At 37.3% G+C, this 14,374-nt stretch overlaps 1 protein-coding gene across 3 annotated transcripts in view; it reads left to right on the forward strand.

Annotated features, from left to right (window-relative positions):
* Window positions 1-14,374, forward strand: part of kif21b (kinesin family member 21B) — a 63,728-nt gene that overhangs the window by 35,344 nt on the left and 14,010 nt on the right. The window contains exons 24-31 of one of the 3 annotated variants that reach the window (XM_055026982.1): window positions 278-522; window positions 1,388-1,456; window positions 1,539-1,649; window positions 5,829-5,867; window positions 11,732-11,868; window positions 12,724-12,904; window positions 13,144-13,308; window positions 14,094-14,211. In XM_055026982.1, the coding sequence (XP_054882957.1) occupies window positions 278-522; window positions 1,388-1,456; window positions 1,539-1,649; window positions 5,829-5,867; window positions 11,732-11,868; window positions 12,724-12,904; window positions 13,144-13,308; window positions 14,094-14,211 (1,065 nt within the window). Of the gene's footprint in view, window positions 1-277; window positions 523-1,387; window positions 1,457-1,538; window positions 1,650-5,828; window positions 5,886-11,731; window positions 11,869-12,723; window positions 12,905-13,143; window positions 13,309-14,093; window positions 14,212-14,374 lie in introns of those variants that run through there. The other 2 variants (XM_055026984.1, XM_055026985.1) reach the window with 2 other exon arrangements.

Here is a 14,374-nt window from a genome sequence, read left to right on the forward strand (position 1 = left end):
GTAGAAAACAGTCAGCGTTGATGCAGATCTTCTGTTTATGTTGGTCCTTTTTAGACTTTGGTGTCTCTTGTTTTTAGTCAACATTAATATTTATTTGCTAGCAGCTTATGCTTCCTTGTCTTCTCATTTCCTCACCAAAACATGCATTGGAATAATTTTTAGCATTCATTATTGTATTATATGTTGTGATATTCTGTCATCCCACTGCCCTCCTTTCTCAGTTCACCCTGGCTTTTCTGGTACTTTTTAACACAATCTCTTCACTTGATTCACCCAGATGGAGCCTCGCCTCTCGGCCCAGATGAAGGCGGTGTCTGCGGAGTACCTCGGCCCCATCCTGGATCCCTCATCAAGCAGCAAGCAGCAGCACATCACTAAGTCCCTAGCCTCACTGACCGACATCCAGGAGGATGGCTTGAGTCTTGTTCCAGGAAGTCTGGCACTGAGCGTGCCCCTCCGGGACCCTTTTCACAGGGAACGAGCGTCCCGCACAATCAGCCTTCCTGTCAGAGGACACACTTTGTAAGTCATGGAGAAGCAAACTGTGTTGATTAATTGTTAATCTTAGGAGTGAGAGATCATACTAGATTAATGTTTGAAATTACTCTCAGTGAACTTCTTAAAGACTACAGACCGTTTTTGTTCAGATTCCCTAACTAGAATTTTGTAACAATTTTTTTTATGTTGTTTGTAAATATTTGTGCTGCAATTACTGATTTCTATGAGAAAATGTAAAAGACAAGCATTCCAAAATCTTTTTTCTAGCCTTCTGGTTATGAGTGGCTGTTTACTCATGAACCAAACTTGGTATTTAATGTTCATTTGTAGATTTTGCCATTTATAGTCACAATCCTTTATAACTTCCTTTTTCTGAAGATGTTGCTATAATATTTGTTAGTAGGCAATACACTGAGTATATCAGGAAACTCACTGGTTTTTGAGCAACTGGAGTAGAGTTAAGTTAGATGTCATTCCCAGTTTCAACACTTGCTACCAGCATTTGTTCTTTTTCTGCCAACTTTAGCTCATACTTTGTGTTATCAAGATCTCCATGCACATGCTGCTTCTTAGCTCTGCATCACATTGTTTTTGTACAAATAGTTCTTGCAACACTAATACTTAATAACATTTCTAATGAGATGATAGCCAAAGAATGGCCAGATGGTCATACACCTCTTGAAATGTTTAAGAAAATCTCACATTTTTGAGGGTTTTTTTGACTGGCTACTTAAATAAAAAATCATCTGATTTCAGCTGCAATTTGAGTTTTAATTTCCTGGTTTAGAAAACACACTTATTAAAATGGTGTCTTATATTTTATCCATTTCATCTCTCATGAGCACCTTTGCAATCAGCTTAGTTTTTTCTTCTGTTATCTGTGTCTTAGTCCCAGACAATCTCGAGGTTATGACACTTCCCCTATTACAAGAAGGAAATCTTACGACCGTTCGTACAGGTACGTATGACTTCAAGATCGGATGGAGATTCGATTATTGAGTTTTCACTGACATGTTATTATTTCTTTAATTCCTCATCAGGCCCACTGATGTCTACACTCCCCCTTCCTCACCTCCTTTAAGGACAAGGAATGATCGCAACGTCTTCTCCAGACTGACCAGCAACCAAGCGCAAGGTTCTGCTCTGGACAAGTGAGTACCGTCCTGCACAGAGACCCGGACAGACGCTGTGCACTTTTTGCACCCACATCTGCTCAGTTCAGTCATTTCCTCCTCCTCCTGTTCTTCCTATCCCTCTTCCTCTTCTTCATCTTCCCTTTCCTCTTCCTCGTGCTATCTGTGTTGTCAGGCCTCTTTCTCATATCGATGCATTAAATACATTACCTTTGGAGAGCAATGTAGAATGGAATCCCACTTCCACACTTTATTTCCTCCCATTAGTGTTAAGTGTTGCAGAAAGTCCAAAAAGCTATGTTGGAAAGACTTTAAGATACTGAAAAAGTCAGATCAGCTGAATTTTATAATATTATAGTATTTCCAAACTATTAATCTCCCTTAAACTTTTTCATATTTTGTCTCATTGCAACCAGAAACATTATTGAAGTTTGTTGGGATCTGATAAACATCAGATCACAACAAATTTGATGTTGCGGTCAGATTTGCAACAAAGTTCCTAAACCTATGTGATTTTTATTAATAAAAATCAGAAAATTGTGTTTGCTTCTGTGAACATCAAAATTGAGGTCTGTTTGATTTCAGAATTGGGTTTTTCATTATTATATTTTAAGGTCTTCTCAATTTTCAGGTCTTTTGCACCTACTAACTATGCTAGTTTTCATCTAGAATTGCTTTTTAGCTCCATTTATCTTTCTATCAACTGGGCCCAATTTCCCCGTTTCAGCCAAAAAAATAATTCTCTCAACAACAAAATGTTACCATCATATGCATTTTTCAGATTTTTTATTTGCAAAAAAGTTTTTTGTAAATCATGTATCCTTTCTTTTTAAATGTATACTTATGTAGTACGCTACTTTGTCTGTTCCATAAACATCAATAATATACATTTAAGTTTGTGGTAGTAAAGTAACAATGTTTGAGAAAATTAAATGGGTATTTTTGCATTTTTGAGGCACTTTCTTTTTGTTTTTTTTAACAAGATTATGCACAAAAAATGACTGATCTTGAAAATGCAAATGAAACCGTCCCAAAATCTGCATTGTGCAGTAGGTTTGAAGTTGGCTGCCACATTTCTCTAACGGTGTCAACATTTAAAAGTGTAAAAAGACACTTTTTGCAATGTAATTATTTAGTTACATCAAACTGAGGAGGTGAGGTCTTATGGATCCAATGTCAGCTGAAGGAAGGAGAGCCCAGCCAGAAATGAGGACTTGCTTCCCTTCCCGTTTGCAATCAATTCCAACATCCTACTCTGACAAATGTCAGTGGTTAATTTCAGCCAGCATTTGCAGTTTTTTTTTAGTTTTTTTCATTTCCCATCTGTTATTAAGTCATTGAATATCCTGGCTTTGTAGAACCCTAATTGCTAGCAAGATTGCTTTGAGGAATCAGTCAGGGTGTTGTGCGTGTGGTATGTTAATAACTGCTGACTTTGTGTGTGCTGGAGCCTGTGGCTCCTCATTATCTGGACCAGAGGTAGGTAAATGGGATGGCACTTGTCATGTGCTTGTGCAGCTGTTGTTGATGGAAGCCATTTTGAGTTAACATGGTGTGGGAAGGTGTTTATATTTAAGGTCTCTTATAAGGTTGCCCCAGGAAAATACTCTTGTACAATATGATGCAGCAAGATGGATTGAATTGTGGATTTTTTTTCTTCCTCATGTGCTGTTGTTGGCAGTCTTGGAATTTATTTATTTATTTGGAAGGACATCATCTGTTTGTTTTTATCTCTGTTATATGTGAGATGTGTAAATGTTTTGCTAAAAAACTGCTTTCATTCCAAGTTTATAATTTTATTCCATTGCTGAGACCTTTTGAACTCTACCACTTCATGGATTAGATACATGCTTACATGTATCTAATATTTTTTTAAAGCACAAAACCTCTTGAATGATGAGAAATGAGGAATTGTGCTGATAAAGCTCTTCTACATCTTTTCAAGTTCAAGCATCCCTTTGCATCTTTTAAAATGCAAAAAAGAAGTTTTACTCTCTAATCACTCATTCCTGTTTAAGTGTTTTTTTTTTTTTTTTGCCTACGAGACGAGAATCAAGCCATTTATGAGTTAAAAAAACAACAACTGGTGAGCCTAAAATAAACAAATTTGAAACAGTTTTCTTGTTTTATCTTCTGGCTTTAATCATTATTGTAAGAATTCACATTATATTTGAAAAAGCAATGCATTTTAAAGGCTTTTGGGGAAAGTTGCTATAAAAAGAGAGAAATGGATCAATTGCAGTAATTTTTTATTTTTTTTTTGTTAGCTCTGCTACTTCCACAAACCTAGAACTAGGTATGAGCTGGTATGAGATGCTTTTCAGTGGTTTAGTAGTTTATGCCCCATACGGCGAGTCAAAACTCTGGTACTTTTTGTTTTTAACTTAAACCATGGAAAGAAAATAAAGTTTTCCAACTATTTATACTTTTCTAGCTAACGTTTGATCTGTAGTTATCCATGTTTTGACCACAAGGAGCACTTTGTGGCTTTGTTTGACAATTTTTAAATAAATAATTTATTTTCTTTCTTATTTTGATGGATAATTGTAAGGGGTTAAAAATATTTTTTAAATGCATGCATTCTTTGAAATCTGTTACCAGCCCATGCCTACAGAATATTGAGATTTTTTTTTTTATTAGAAAAAAATAACAAGGTGACAAATAGGAGACGACTGAATATATTTTTCATCATTATATTGTCATTGTCTAACAGAACTTGTTTGACTTTTGAGTGTGGCATGGATGTTGGGTTTTCCCTTAACTCAGCAGTTTTCCCCTCCTTTTGTTTAACCCTGTTTTCCCTCCAATATCCGTTTTCTGTACTAATGTCTTGAAAATGTCAGCAAAGATTCAATTTAAGAGGTGACCCTGACCCCATTGCCAAAGAGCAACTAATCTGCGACCTTTGGTGTGACTATCTTGGCATCAGTGTTTCCTCCTTAGCAGCCTTTTTTTTCTCTCCTGATAATCCCCTTAAGTTTTTATTTTGTTTCGACTGACAGTTTGACATTTTTGGAGATGCGACTATTTGCTTTCTTCAAGAGCGATATGTGAGAATGTTGACACTGCTAATCCATCTTGTTGGTTCACAAAAGACAAGTGGAGAGGCAGCAGCAGCAGTTAGTTTAGCTTTAGTGAATAACTTCTACAATCAGTGTAAAATAAAGAAAGCTAATCTTTGTTTTTGTACTTTAAGGTACAGTCACAACAATCAGAGTTTTATAGACAATTTTTGGAAACTAGATTTATAAAGCTTTGAGAAAAGTCTAAGAATTTAAGAGAATGGGATTAAAAACGATTCTTCTGGCCTTATTTATTTTAGAAGCCCATGTTTTGTCACATTATGTTTGAGAGAGAGCTCTCACTCATTCAAAACAAAAATAAAAAGATTATTTGGTCAGCATTTTAAATGGTCTTCAGAATGGCCAGTAATACTGAAACAGTGATGCCTCAATAAATATTCCCTTGAGAGCAGAACTGAATATAGCTAACATACTGAAGAGATTTCAGTGACCTATAGCATTTAAGTATGGCACATTCACTAATTGGCTTAAAGGTCTGATCTTTGACGTTTTGACCTGCTGGTCATTGGTTAGGTCTTATTAAGCTAAAAAAAAAAGGGGCCAAATCCAGTCACTACATGATTTCATGAATCATATTTACTTTATAGGTTGAAAGCCAACATAGTCTAGTATGTATTTTTATAAACTTTTGTCTGAATCCAGACAGTTTTTGGTGTTGTTGACAGATATCATTCTCAGCTGACCTCCTATGAGCTAGGCTAACAGGCTGCTAAGTGTACATTTTTGTATGACTCTATTATTGTCTTGACCAGAATGCAAATGACTGTACTTATCCAAATGACCTTCTGTTCCAAACCTTTTAACCTGTATTTTTTAGCAAAAATTAAGTCAATTTAATGTTGAGTGTTGGTGGCCGGATTGAGACTGACATTGGTCAAATAATACAGCTTGTTCAGTGACTTATAAAGCGAGCTGCCTAATCTCACTGAACAAGATTTATTTTTGACTGAACTTTCCTGCCTGTTTGTGCTCTTATGTCTGAACCCCTTTCTACTTGTCTGTGCTCCCTTTTTTAACCCTTTGCCATGCAGTAACCCTTCTGTCTTTTCTTACCGTGGTTAACCCTTTCCTCTTCCCACCTCCCGCCTTCTCCTCGCTCCTCTTCTGCCTCCAGGTCGGATGACAGCGACTCCTCGCTCTCCGAGGTGCTCAGGTAGAGGAATCGTGTCTGTCGCTCTGTTTTCCCGTTTTGCCTGTTAACTTGTATGGTGTCTTGTTTTCACCTTCGCCTCTCCCTTCAGTCCTCCATGGTTGAAGTCACTGTGAAATGCATGCATTAACTATAGGTAGCTTTTTCTATCTTTGCCATGCTGTTTCTCTGTGGTTCCATGCAAGACCTGTACGAGTCATACAGCTTTTCTTTGTTCCACTGTTGAAAGGCATAAAGGGGCAATACATCAGAATTTGCAAAGCCTCATAGCAGTATTAGTTTAGTTTTAGATGAAAGGCTTAAAATAGAGGTTAGCAAATCAAAGCTTGCTGTGGTGTAGAAAAAAACCCTTCCCATATCACTATATACTTATTTTTCAAGGACGGCTGTTGACTTGGTTGGTCTAAAAGTTGAAACAAAACTAAGGGATGGACTCTTCTATTATTCACTATCACTCTCAGAAGTCCTCAACATGCAGCATTTTAAAACTCAACTGAATCACTTTATCTTTTAATAGTACGAGAAATAAAAGATTAACCATCAAATCTGAGACATTAAATCTGTCTTCAATTTAGTTTCACCCTAATGACCTGCTGGTCTTGGGGTGAATGACAAGTAGGGTCATTCAACCTTTTCTTTTGAAAACCAGACGTTTTCTGGTTTTTGAACGCCGCATGTTTCTAAGGGTTTGCTTTTACAAACACAACATGCCACTCTGAAAGAGTTCTGACATCTTGTGGAAGTAGTACAAGTCAGAAAACATGTGCTCACAACATTCATTTTGGACGTCTCATGGTAGATTACCTCCAACAAGTACCTAGTCTGTAGGGCTAGTAGAATGATGGAGTGAGCCAGTGTGATACGCCAGCAGCTAATCCACTCTGCCGACCTGCATGTTGCTTTCTATTCCCTCATCAACATCTTGCATATGTTCAAGCAAGGAGTCTCACCTGCTTTTCTTGACATGGTAAAGAAAAAAAAAAACAAAAAGGAAAAAAAAATACAAGAAATACATCTTCATGTCCAGTCTTCTGTTCAATCAGCCATTGCAACACACTGGAAGATTTCCACTTGTGAGAGCACATCTCCAGCTGGGAAAATCTCCAACTGTGAAGTACTTGAATGAGCAGCGGCTAAAGAGGATGTTTGAAACCAACTTTCAAGACTCATTCAACACAGTTCACAATTGTTCAGGAAATTAAGGCATCTTTTATTGCACTAGCATAACACTGAATAATTTTTTGGAAAAATATTAATATTAATTTGCACACATCTATTGTACAATGCAATTATTTCTTAACATTCCTATTAAGGGATGCTATTTCTTAAGTGTTTTGGGTAGAGGCACAATGGTTAGCCGTCAGCACATTGTGTTATAGGCGTCTCCTGTAGCATTTCACAAGTTCGACAAGATTGGGGGGTATAAAGAGAAAAATTTGACCGTTCTGAAGAGAGTTCTGGGCCCTTTCTTGTGTCTTCTCTTCTGCTTATCCTCCAAATGGCCAGAGGAAAAATGGTGATTATGCATCATGTGGTGATTTGACAAGGAACCCTATTAAAAGCTACAAAGTCCATCAGATTTTTATTAAATTATCTTGATGCTTTTGCTTTGAATACATGATGTCATACACTTTAACAAGGTTCTCAGGGCTTTTAAAAGGGAAACAGGCCCACAGTATCATAGATCCTCCACCTAACAGTGGGCATGAGTTGTTTTTACCCCATTATCTTTTATGGTTATTATGGAGACTTGATGTCAGTCTTTTCTACAGCTCTCTAATACTTGGCAGTGTAGGAATGTTTTGTCAATGCCTTTATCATTTTTTTTTATTTATGTACTTATTGGAAACACTGATTAACAACTAACTAAGTAGAAAATATAATAAATAATTATTCTGCTCCAGTTATTTTAAGGAGCTTGTTAGGGTGCCAGTAATTGTGTCACTGGTCATTTACAATCATACTCAAATGTTGGCTTTAAAATTGTCCATGTGTAATTATGCTACTCCAATAATATAATTTTATCTGAAGGCTTTTATACATCATTTTAATAATTGACAATAATTGTGGGGTAAAAGAGAGGGTGTATAAACAATACTTACACTTAGCAGCACTTAGTTTACGACTTTACAAAATGTCTTCAGTGTCACTTTATTTTTTCAGTTATGAGATTCAACTTTCTCTCTTGAATTATTAAAAGTTGTTCATTTTAACAAAATGTTGCTCACTTTATTAAAACAAACAACCCTTGATGCCGGACACTTAGATTCAAAAATCTACTACAATCCAATTTTAAATCAGGAATGATTATCTCCCACCCAGATGTTGAAACTTTCTTGGTATTTCTTCTAGACAAATATGGTTCATTAAATATAGATATATAAAACATCTTGATCTTTTCTAGTACACACAAAGACTTTCCTGAAGTTCCTTCTGCCAGTTTTTCTCTGTACTTCAGAGAGCACATGCTGATCTCCCTCCATGTTTTCATTCGTGCTGGTCTCTTGGTTCTTAGCCCTGCAACATCCATTAGCAGCTCTCGCAGAGTGCACAACACAGTAGATCGTGATATCCTGTCCTCAGACGCTGATAAAACTGGAACTATATCTGTCATTTGAAGTGTTGCTCTATTGTAAGATATGAAGTGCTGCATTAGGCAGCAGTGGCGGTTGTCATTTAGAGAAAAACAACATGCAGAATAGAAAGCTTTCAAATTGAAGCTGTCAAAACCTACTTTTGTCAAATAAAAGTAGTTTAGTTTCACATCATCTAAGTGGGGAAAAATGTATATCATTACTCTTATTGAAGTGCTTCTGAAAAAGTTTGGTATTGTTTTTAAATAATGGAGAAAACCTATTCAGCAGTATATTTATTTGACACAGTTTCTTTTAAAGTATTTGTGAAAGAATGTCATATTAAAATATAATATGAGTGGTTTTAAATTCAAATCCATAAAAATATTATGCACAGAAGACTATCTGGCAGGTGAGTTAGGCATTGCTTTACATTCATCCCCTTAACCCACATCCCTCCCTTTGTGATGCTACTGCATCTTTATCTTTCTGCATTTCTTGAGTCCTATCAAGAATATTGTGTATTTGCTGAAATGTACAGCATTCAGTCTCTAAACTTAGCAGGAAAATAGAACTTGTAAAATGAGTGTAGCTTAATCCACAATGGGAATTTTATTTAAAATGGAAAAAAAAAAAACAAGACAGGCATTTTGTGACTCTCCATTTCACTCTGAACTTTTGTCCTGTAATCCCTGGAGAAGTTACTCACTGGACAACTTGTTTCCACCTAACCTACATGTACCACATAGCCTTCTTTCTGGGTCCCTAAAGGCTTTTGGCTGTGCAGGAGCTGAGACTCCACCTCCCGTTTTGGGGGATAAAAGTCCACAGTGTGCTGCATGTGTCAATAAGGACATTCCCGAATCCCAAGATGGAGTTCATTGTTCGTAGAGTTGTTCATTTGACTGTGACTTTTTTTTTTTCTTGCTAATAATTGCTTTTGAGCTTGTTCTGTGCCAGTGAGTTGAATTTTTGTGCTTCGTGAATCTTGGCAGGCATGCATGTTTCACTTTTTTTTAATGGCTCATGGATGAGACTTCTGTTTTTAATTGGCTGGCCATTTTACGTGCTTTGAGCGAGATTTATGAAGTATGTTTTCATGTTTGTGATTTGAATGATGTTTTCTTCATCTCCTTGTGCACATGAGTGGAGCATGTTGCCATCTTTGACACAGTGAACCGTGTTTGTGTAGAAACAAATCTGTTCAGAATGTTTTTTGGTGTGCAAGTCACAGTTTTGCTTTCTCACATCCTCTAGTTGTCCCTGTATCTTTTGCACTTCTTCTCACACTTTCTCACATACATGCACCCTCACTTGTGTGCAACGTACAAGCCAGGAAGTCCACCAGGGACCAATTTTTTTCCAGAAGTCTTCCTCTCACTCTGATGACTGCTCTCCAGGCATTCTGGGACTCTGGCCTGTCACAGTGACATAGATTGGGAAGGTTGGGAGGGGATGGAGGCTGTGGCAGTCCATCTCGAGTGCCTGAGTGCACGTAATACATGTCTGTGTATGTGAGGTTATGAAGAAGAGGTAACGGACCGACAAGTAAAATAAGGGAGCAGATTTTTACTGCTGTAGTGAGCTAATTGGGTTGCTCTGTAACAAAAAGGGAGCAGGCCAGAGAGCGCGAGGAGAGCTTAAGACATCAATGTGTTGTTTTCCCAACATCGCGAGGACATGTAAAGCCATGCAAAAGTACTTATAACCTTTCAACTTTTTTATATTTTGTCATTGTACAACACAAACCTTCAGTGGGTGTCAGTGAGATTCGGTGTAATAGGTTGACACAAAGTAGTGCATAATTGTAGGAAAAGTATTTCAAAGTGTTGGCACAGAGTTTCAATTATAGTTTCAAACACAATTTGATCAAACTAAGATTATTTTTCCAACAGGTATAAAGTTTTCTATGTAATGTAGCCTGGTTGTTCACATCGAGTCACTGACTGTGCTGCCCTTCTGCTGAGTTAGCATGTGGCGAGGGGAAAGGAAAGACTTCCTTTTAATGTGAAGGAAGCTCCAGCTCTATTATGAGTCTCCTGTGGGTTTGAACAGACCAAGCAGACACCCCGAAAACACAGAAGAAACACATGATGGGTAGAACTTTATATATTAAAGAAAAAGAGATGCCCTTTTAAGAGAAATGCACATAAGCAGCTGATTACTGAGCATGTTGCTGTTAACATTTAGTTGGTGGCAGTAGTGGTTGACTTGATGACTTTGTCGTGGAGAGAAGGATAGGGTTAAGCACAAAGGCAAGACAAACTGACTTCTGTAGACAGAGATCATGAAGTTAATGGCATTATTAGCTCAGTCGTCCACCTCTGTGGACAGGTGTGTCATGCATGAGTCTTGAGATGCTTTATTCAGCTGTGGGAAGTGCTGCCTTACCAGTCTTTTTATTACTGGATTATTCCTCTACCAACTTTGCAGAAAAAAAAAAAGATCCAGCAATAGAAATGTCGAACAAATTTTAAGTTTTTGGCAACAAATCACATGCTAGTAGGACTGGACTTTTATTGAACAATAGTAGCACTGCATCCTCTGAGGCTGAACCTTTACCCCTGTCACAAGATTTTCATATCCTCTAATAGGTTTTCTTCCAGAATTGCCCTGTGTTTTCCTTATCTATGAATGGCTTCCCTGTTTTGATTGAAGAAGACCGGCTCCTCCAGAGTTACCATGGTCTTATTTGATTGTCTCTTTGTACAGTTTCCCAGTGTAGATGGATATCCTTGTCATGGTAGATTTTTGCAGTTCTGCCACTAATTAGATGACATCTTATAAAAGCATCATGTTGTAGTAGATTTTAGTTTAGTGCATTAAAGGGGGTTGAATATAAATACATGCCACACTTTTCAGATTTGTATTTGTTAAAAAAATAAATAAATAAAAATAAATAAATAAAAATAAATAATATATATATATATATATATATATATATATATATATATATATATAATTTCGTACTCTGCAATTATGCACTACATTGTAATGGTCTTTCATGCCCAAGCAAAATTATTTGTGGTTTGTGTTCAAAATGTAATAAAATTGTTCTGAACAATGAAACAACTTTTCATAGTTATTTCTTAGGGTAATTAGTTCAAGCATAAACTGGCTTCTTATTGGTTACAGAAAAGTTTCTAGTGTTTTTTGTGTGCATGCTCACTACGAGCTTATTGTATTGTGCATCGACTTTTGATCTAAAACAAACAAACAAAAAAAAAACGCATTTGACCTTTCTCATTTAAACTGATTAGAAACTGATGTCGTTTTGGTGTTTTTGACCCATAGGGGTGTGATCAATCCCATTGGAGGTGTAAAGGGGGGTCGGACAGCACCCCTCCAGTGTGTCTCTGTTGCAGAGGGCCACTCGAAGCCGGTTCTGTGTGTGGATGCTACAGATGAGCTGCTTTTCACTGGATCTAAAGGTACACACACAAAGACTCACAGAGGCATGCATAGTTGACAAAACACAAATAGGTCACCTTAAAATAATTGTAATATGATGTCACGAATGTTATCACTGCATTTGGTAGTGATTTGAAACCAAATCTGTTCCTGTTTGTAGAAGGAAAATGCCACATTATGTGGCTTTTACATTGCATAACCAATTTTAACAAAACAAAAATAGTGTAAACCACAGATATTTTATAAAACAATCACATATTGCACTTTCTGTAATGCCTCTGACTCATCATTGGCTTAACATAAGGAATGCAACAAGTGCAATCACGGACACGTTTGTGTGCTGTGGCTCTTGAAACGACGAGTTGAATGAACTTTGCTTCTAAATCCTGTCCAGCTTGCCATTGTCCCTCTGGTTTATGCACTGTTTTTGTAACACACTTTTTTCTTTCACTGTTTTCCACTATTGCACTAAATTAAGTCCCCTGTGATCACCCATAAAGTGGCATTAATCCGTATTTAATCTCAAATATGAAAAAATGTGATTTAAATTATATTAGCATTATGATGTTTTACACGTTGAATAGAGTTTAATGCAAATTGTTGATATTAAGGAGGCAGTAAGATTAGCAGCTGCTGCTTGTGTGATATTTGCAGCATTAAAACCAACATCAATATGTTACTGTTATGAGATCCAAATGACATTACTTCACAAATTACAAAAAACACCAAAATTTTTCAGTTTTATTCTAGCTGTGCAATAAAGAACTGAATTAAATGCCTCAGAAGAGTGGGTATGCAGACAGAAAGTGAATTGTATTGTAGATTTTGAAGAAAACCTTGGATCCTAATCCAACTTTTCCTGTTTTTGTCTTCAGATCGCACCTGTAAGATGTGGAATCTAGTCACAGGTCAGGAAATCGCCACCCTCAAAGGCCACCCAAACAACGTGGTGTCGGTAAAATATTGCCCCTCTTCTGGTCTGGTCTTCAGCGTGTCCACCTCATACATCAAGGTGTGGGACATCCGTGACTCTGCCAAGTGCATACGCACACTGACGTAAGCTTGATTCCTTGATCAATTAGATGGCGCCATTTAGAGATTGATGAAACATTTCAGTAAAAGATGATGTACAAAAATGCTCTTTTTCCCCTTCAGCAATGTGCTTCAGGTTGCATTAAAGTGACAAATTAAACTGAAGTGCTTTTAGAGAAAATGGCGGCCGCTGCTTCTTACATTTGATCTTTTTTTTTGTTTGTTTGTTTTACACTGCCTGACCTGGCTTTACCCTTTGACAGGTCATCAGGGCAGGTGGTTACAGGAGACGCGTGCGCTGGCACAACCACCCGGACAATCACCTTTGCTCAGGGCGAGTGTCAGATCAACCAGATAGCGCTCAACCCGTCAGGATCTGTGCTCTATGCTGCTGCCGGAAATATTGTTCGCATGTGGGACCTTAACAGGTACATTTGTAACAAGTCATTCACGTAGCATTTTTCTTCTTTGGTTAATTATGTAGGTAATAAGTCACTTATTCACTGTTTATCTATTGGTCTTTATGTTTATGAAAAATGTATTGAAAATTTATGTTAGTTTGTCCATGTGTTTGTACAACCATCCATCAATGATTTTCTCCAACTCTCATCTATCAATTCACCCAAAATTCACTGATTGCTCAATTTTTGTTTGTTTGTATAGCATTCTTCCAATTGTTTTGTCCATTTATCTGTCTATGGTCCTTCTTTTTATGCAATATTAATTATACTATTATGCTGCCAATCGCCCATAATTCACCTGTTAGTTCATCTGGCTACTTAACCATCCGTCTGTTTGTTTGTCCACCACTCTTCCAGTCATTTTGTCTGCCCGTCCATCTGTCGATTTGGAATCCAGTCAGTGTTTTATACAATCAGTTTTGGATATTTTTTAGTAAGGCATCATTTTCTTGAGTTTTTCTACGCCTTAAAAGAGAAGTGATCAACAGATTGGAGCAGACAGTTTGCGCTGAGGGGCTCCAAGGTATTTAATGATGCATAAGAAACCCCCCAAGAAATGAAAAATGAACAAATTAGGCATTTCTTCATTCTCTGCCAGAGGCATCAGTGTGTCGTAATAGTTCAACTTTACGCAAGAGAGGGAAGGTGTCTTCATGTGGTGACACAGACAGCTTGAAAATCAGATTTCATTTTCGTGATGAATTTCACAGACCTTTGTTTCATCTCCTAAGTGTGGGTGTCTCTTTGTGCAGGATGCAGGCAACAGGCAAACTCTCAGGCCACATCGGTTCTGTCATGTGTCTGACAGTGGGACAGTCTCTGCTGGGCAAAGACCAGGTCATCACTGGCTCCAAAGACCATTACGTCAAGGTACAACTCAGGAAAAGCAACCATACACTCTTGATTTTTCTTACATTCTGTCACTTTGCAATGGCAAATTATAAAAGCTAATTTTATTAATTGGGAAGTAGAAAAAAAAAGTATGCAAGTTGTCGTCTTTGTACATAAAAACATTGTGGCTTTCATTTGTATT

Source organism: Poeciliopsis prolifica, unplaced genomic scaffold (assembly GCF_027474105.1).
Source record: "Poeciliopsis prolifica strain line A6 unplaced genomic scaffold, Auburn_PproV2 SCAFFOLD003, whole genome shotgun sequence".
In the NCBI taxonomy this organism is placed as follows: Eukaryota; Metazoa; Chordata; class Actinopteri; order Cyprinodontiformes; family Poeciliidae; genus Poeciliopsis; species Poeciliopsis prolifica.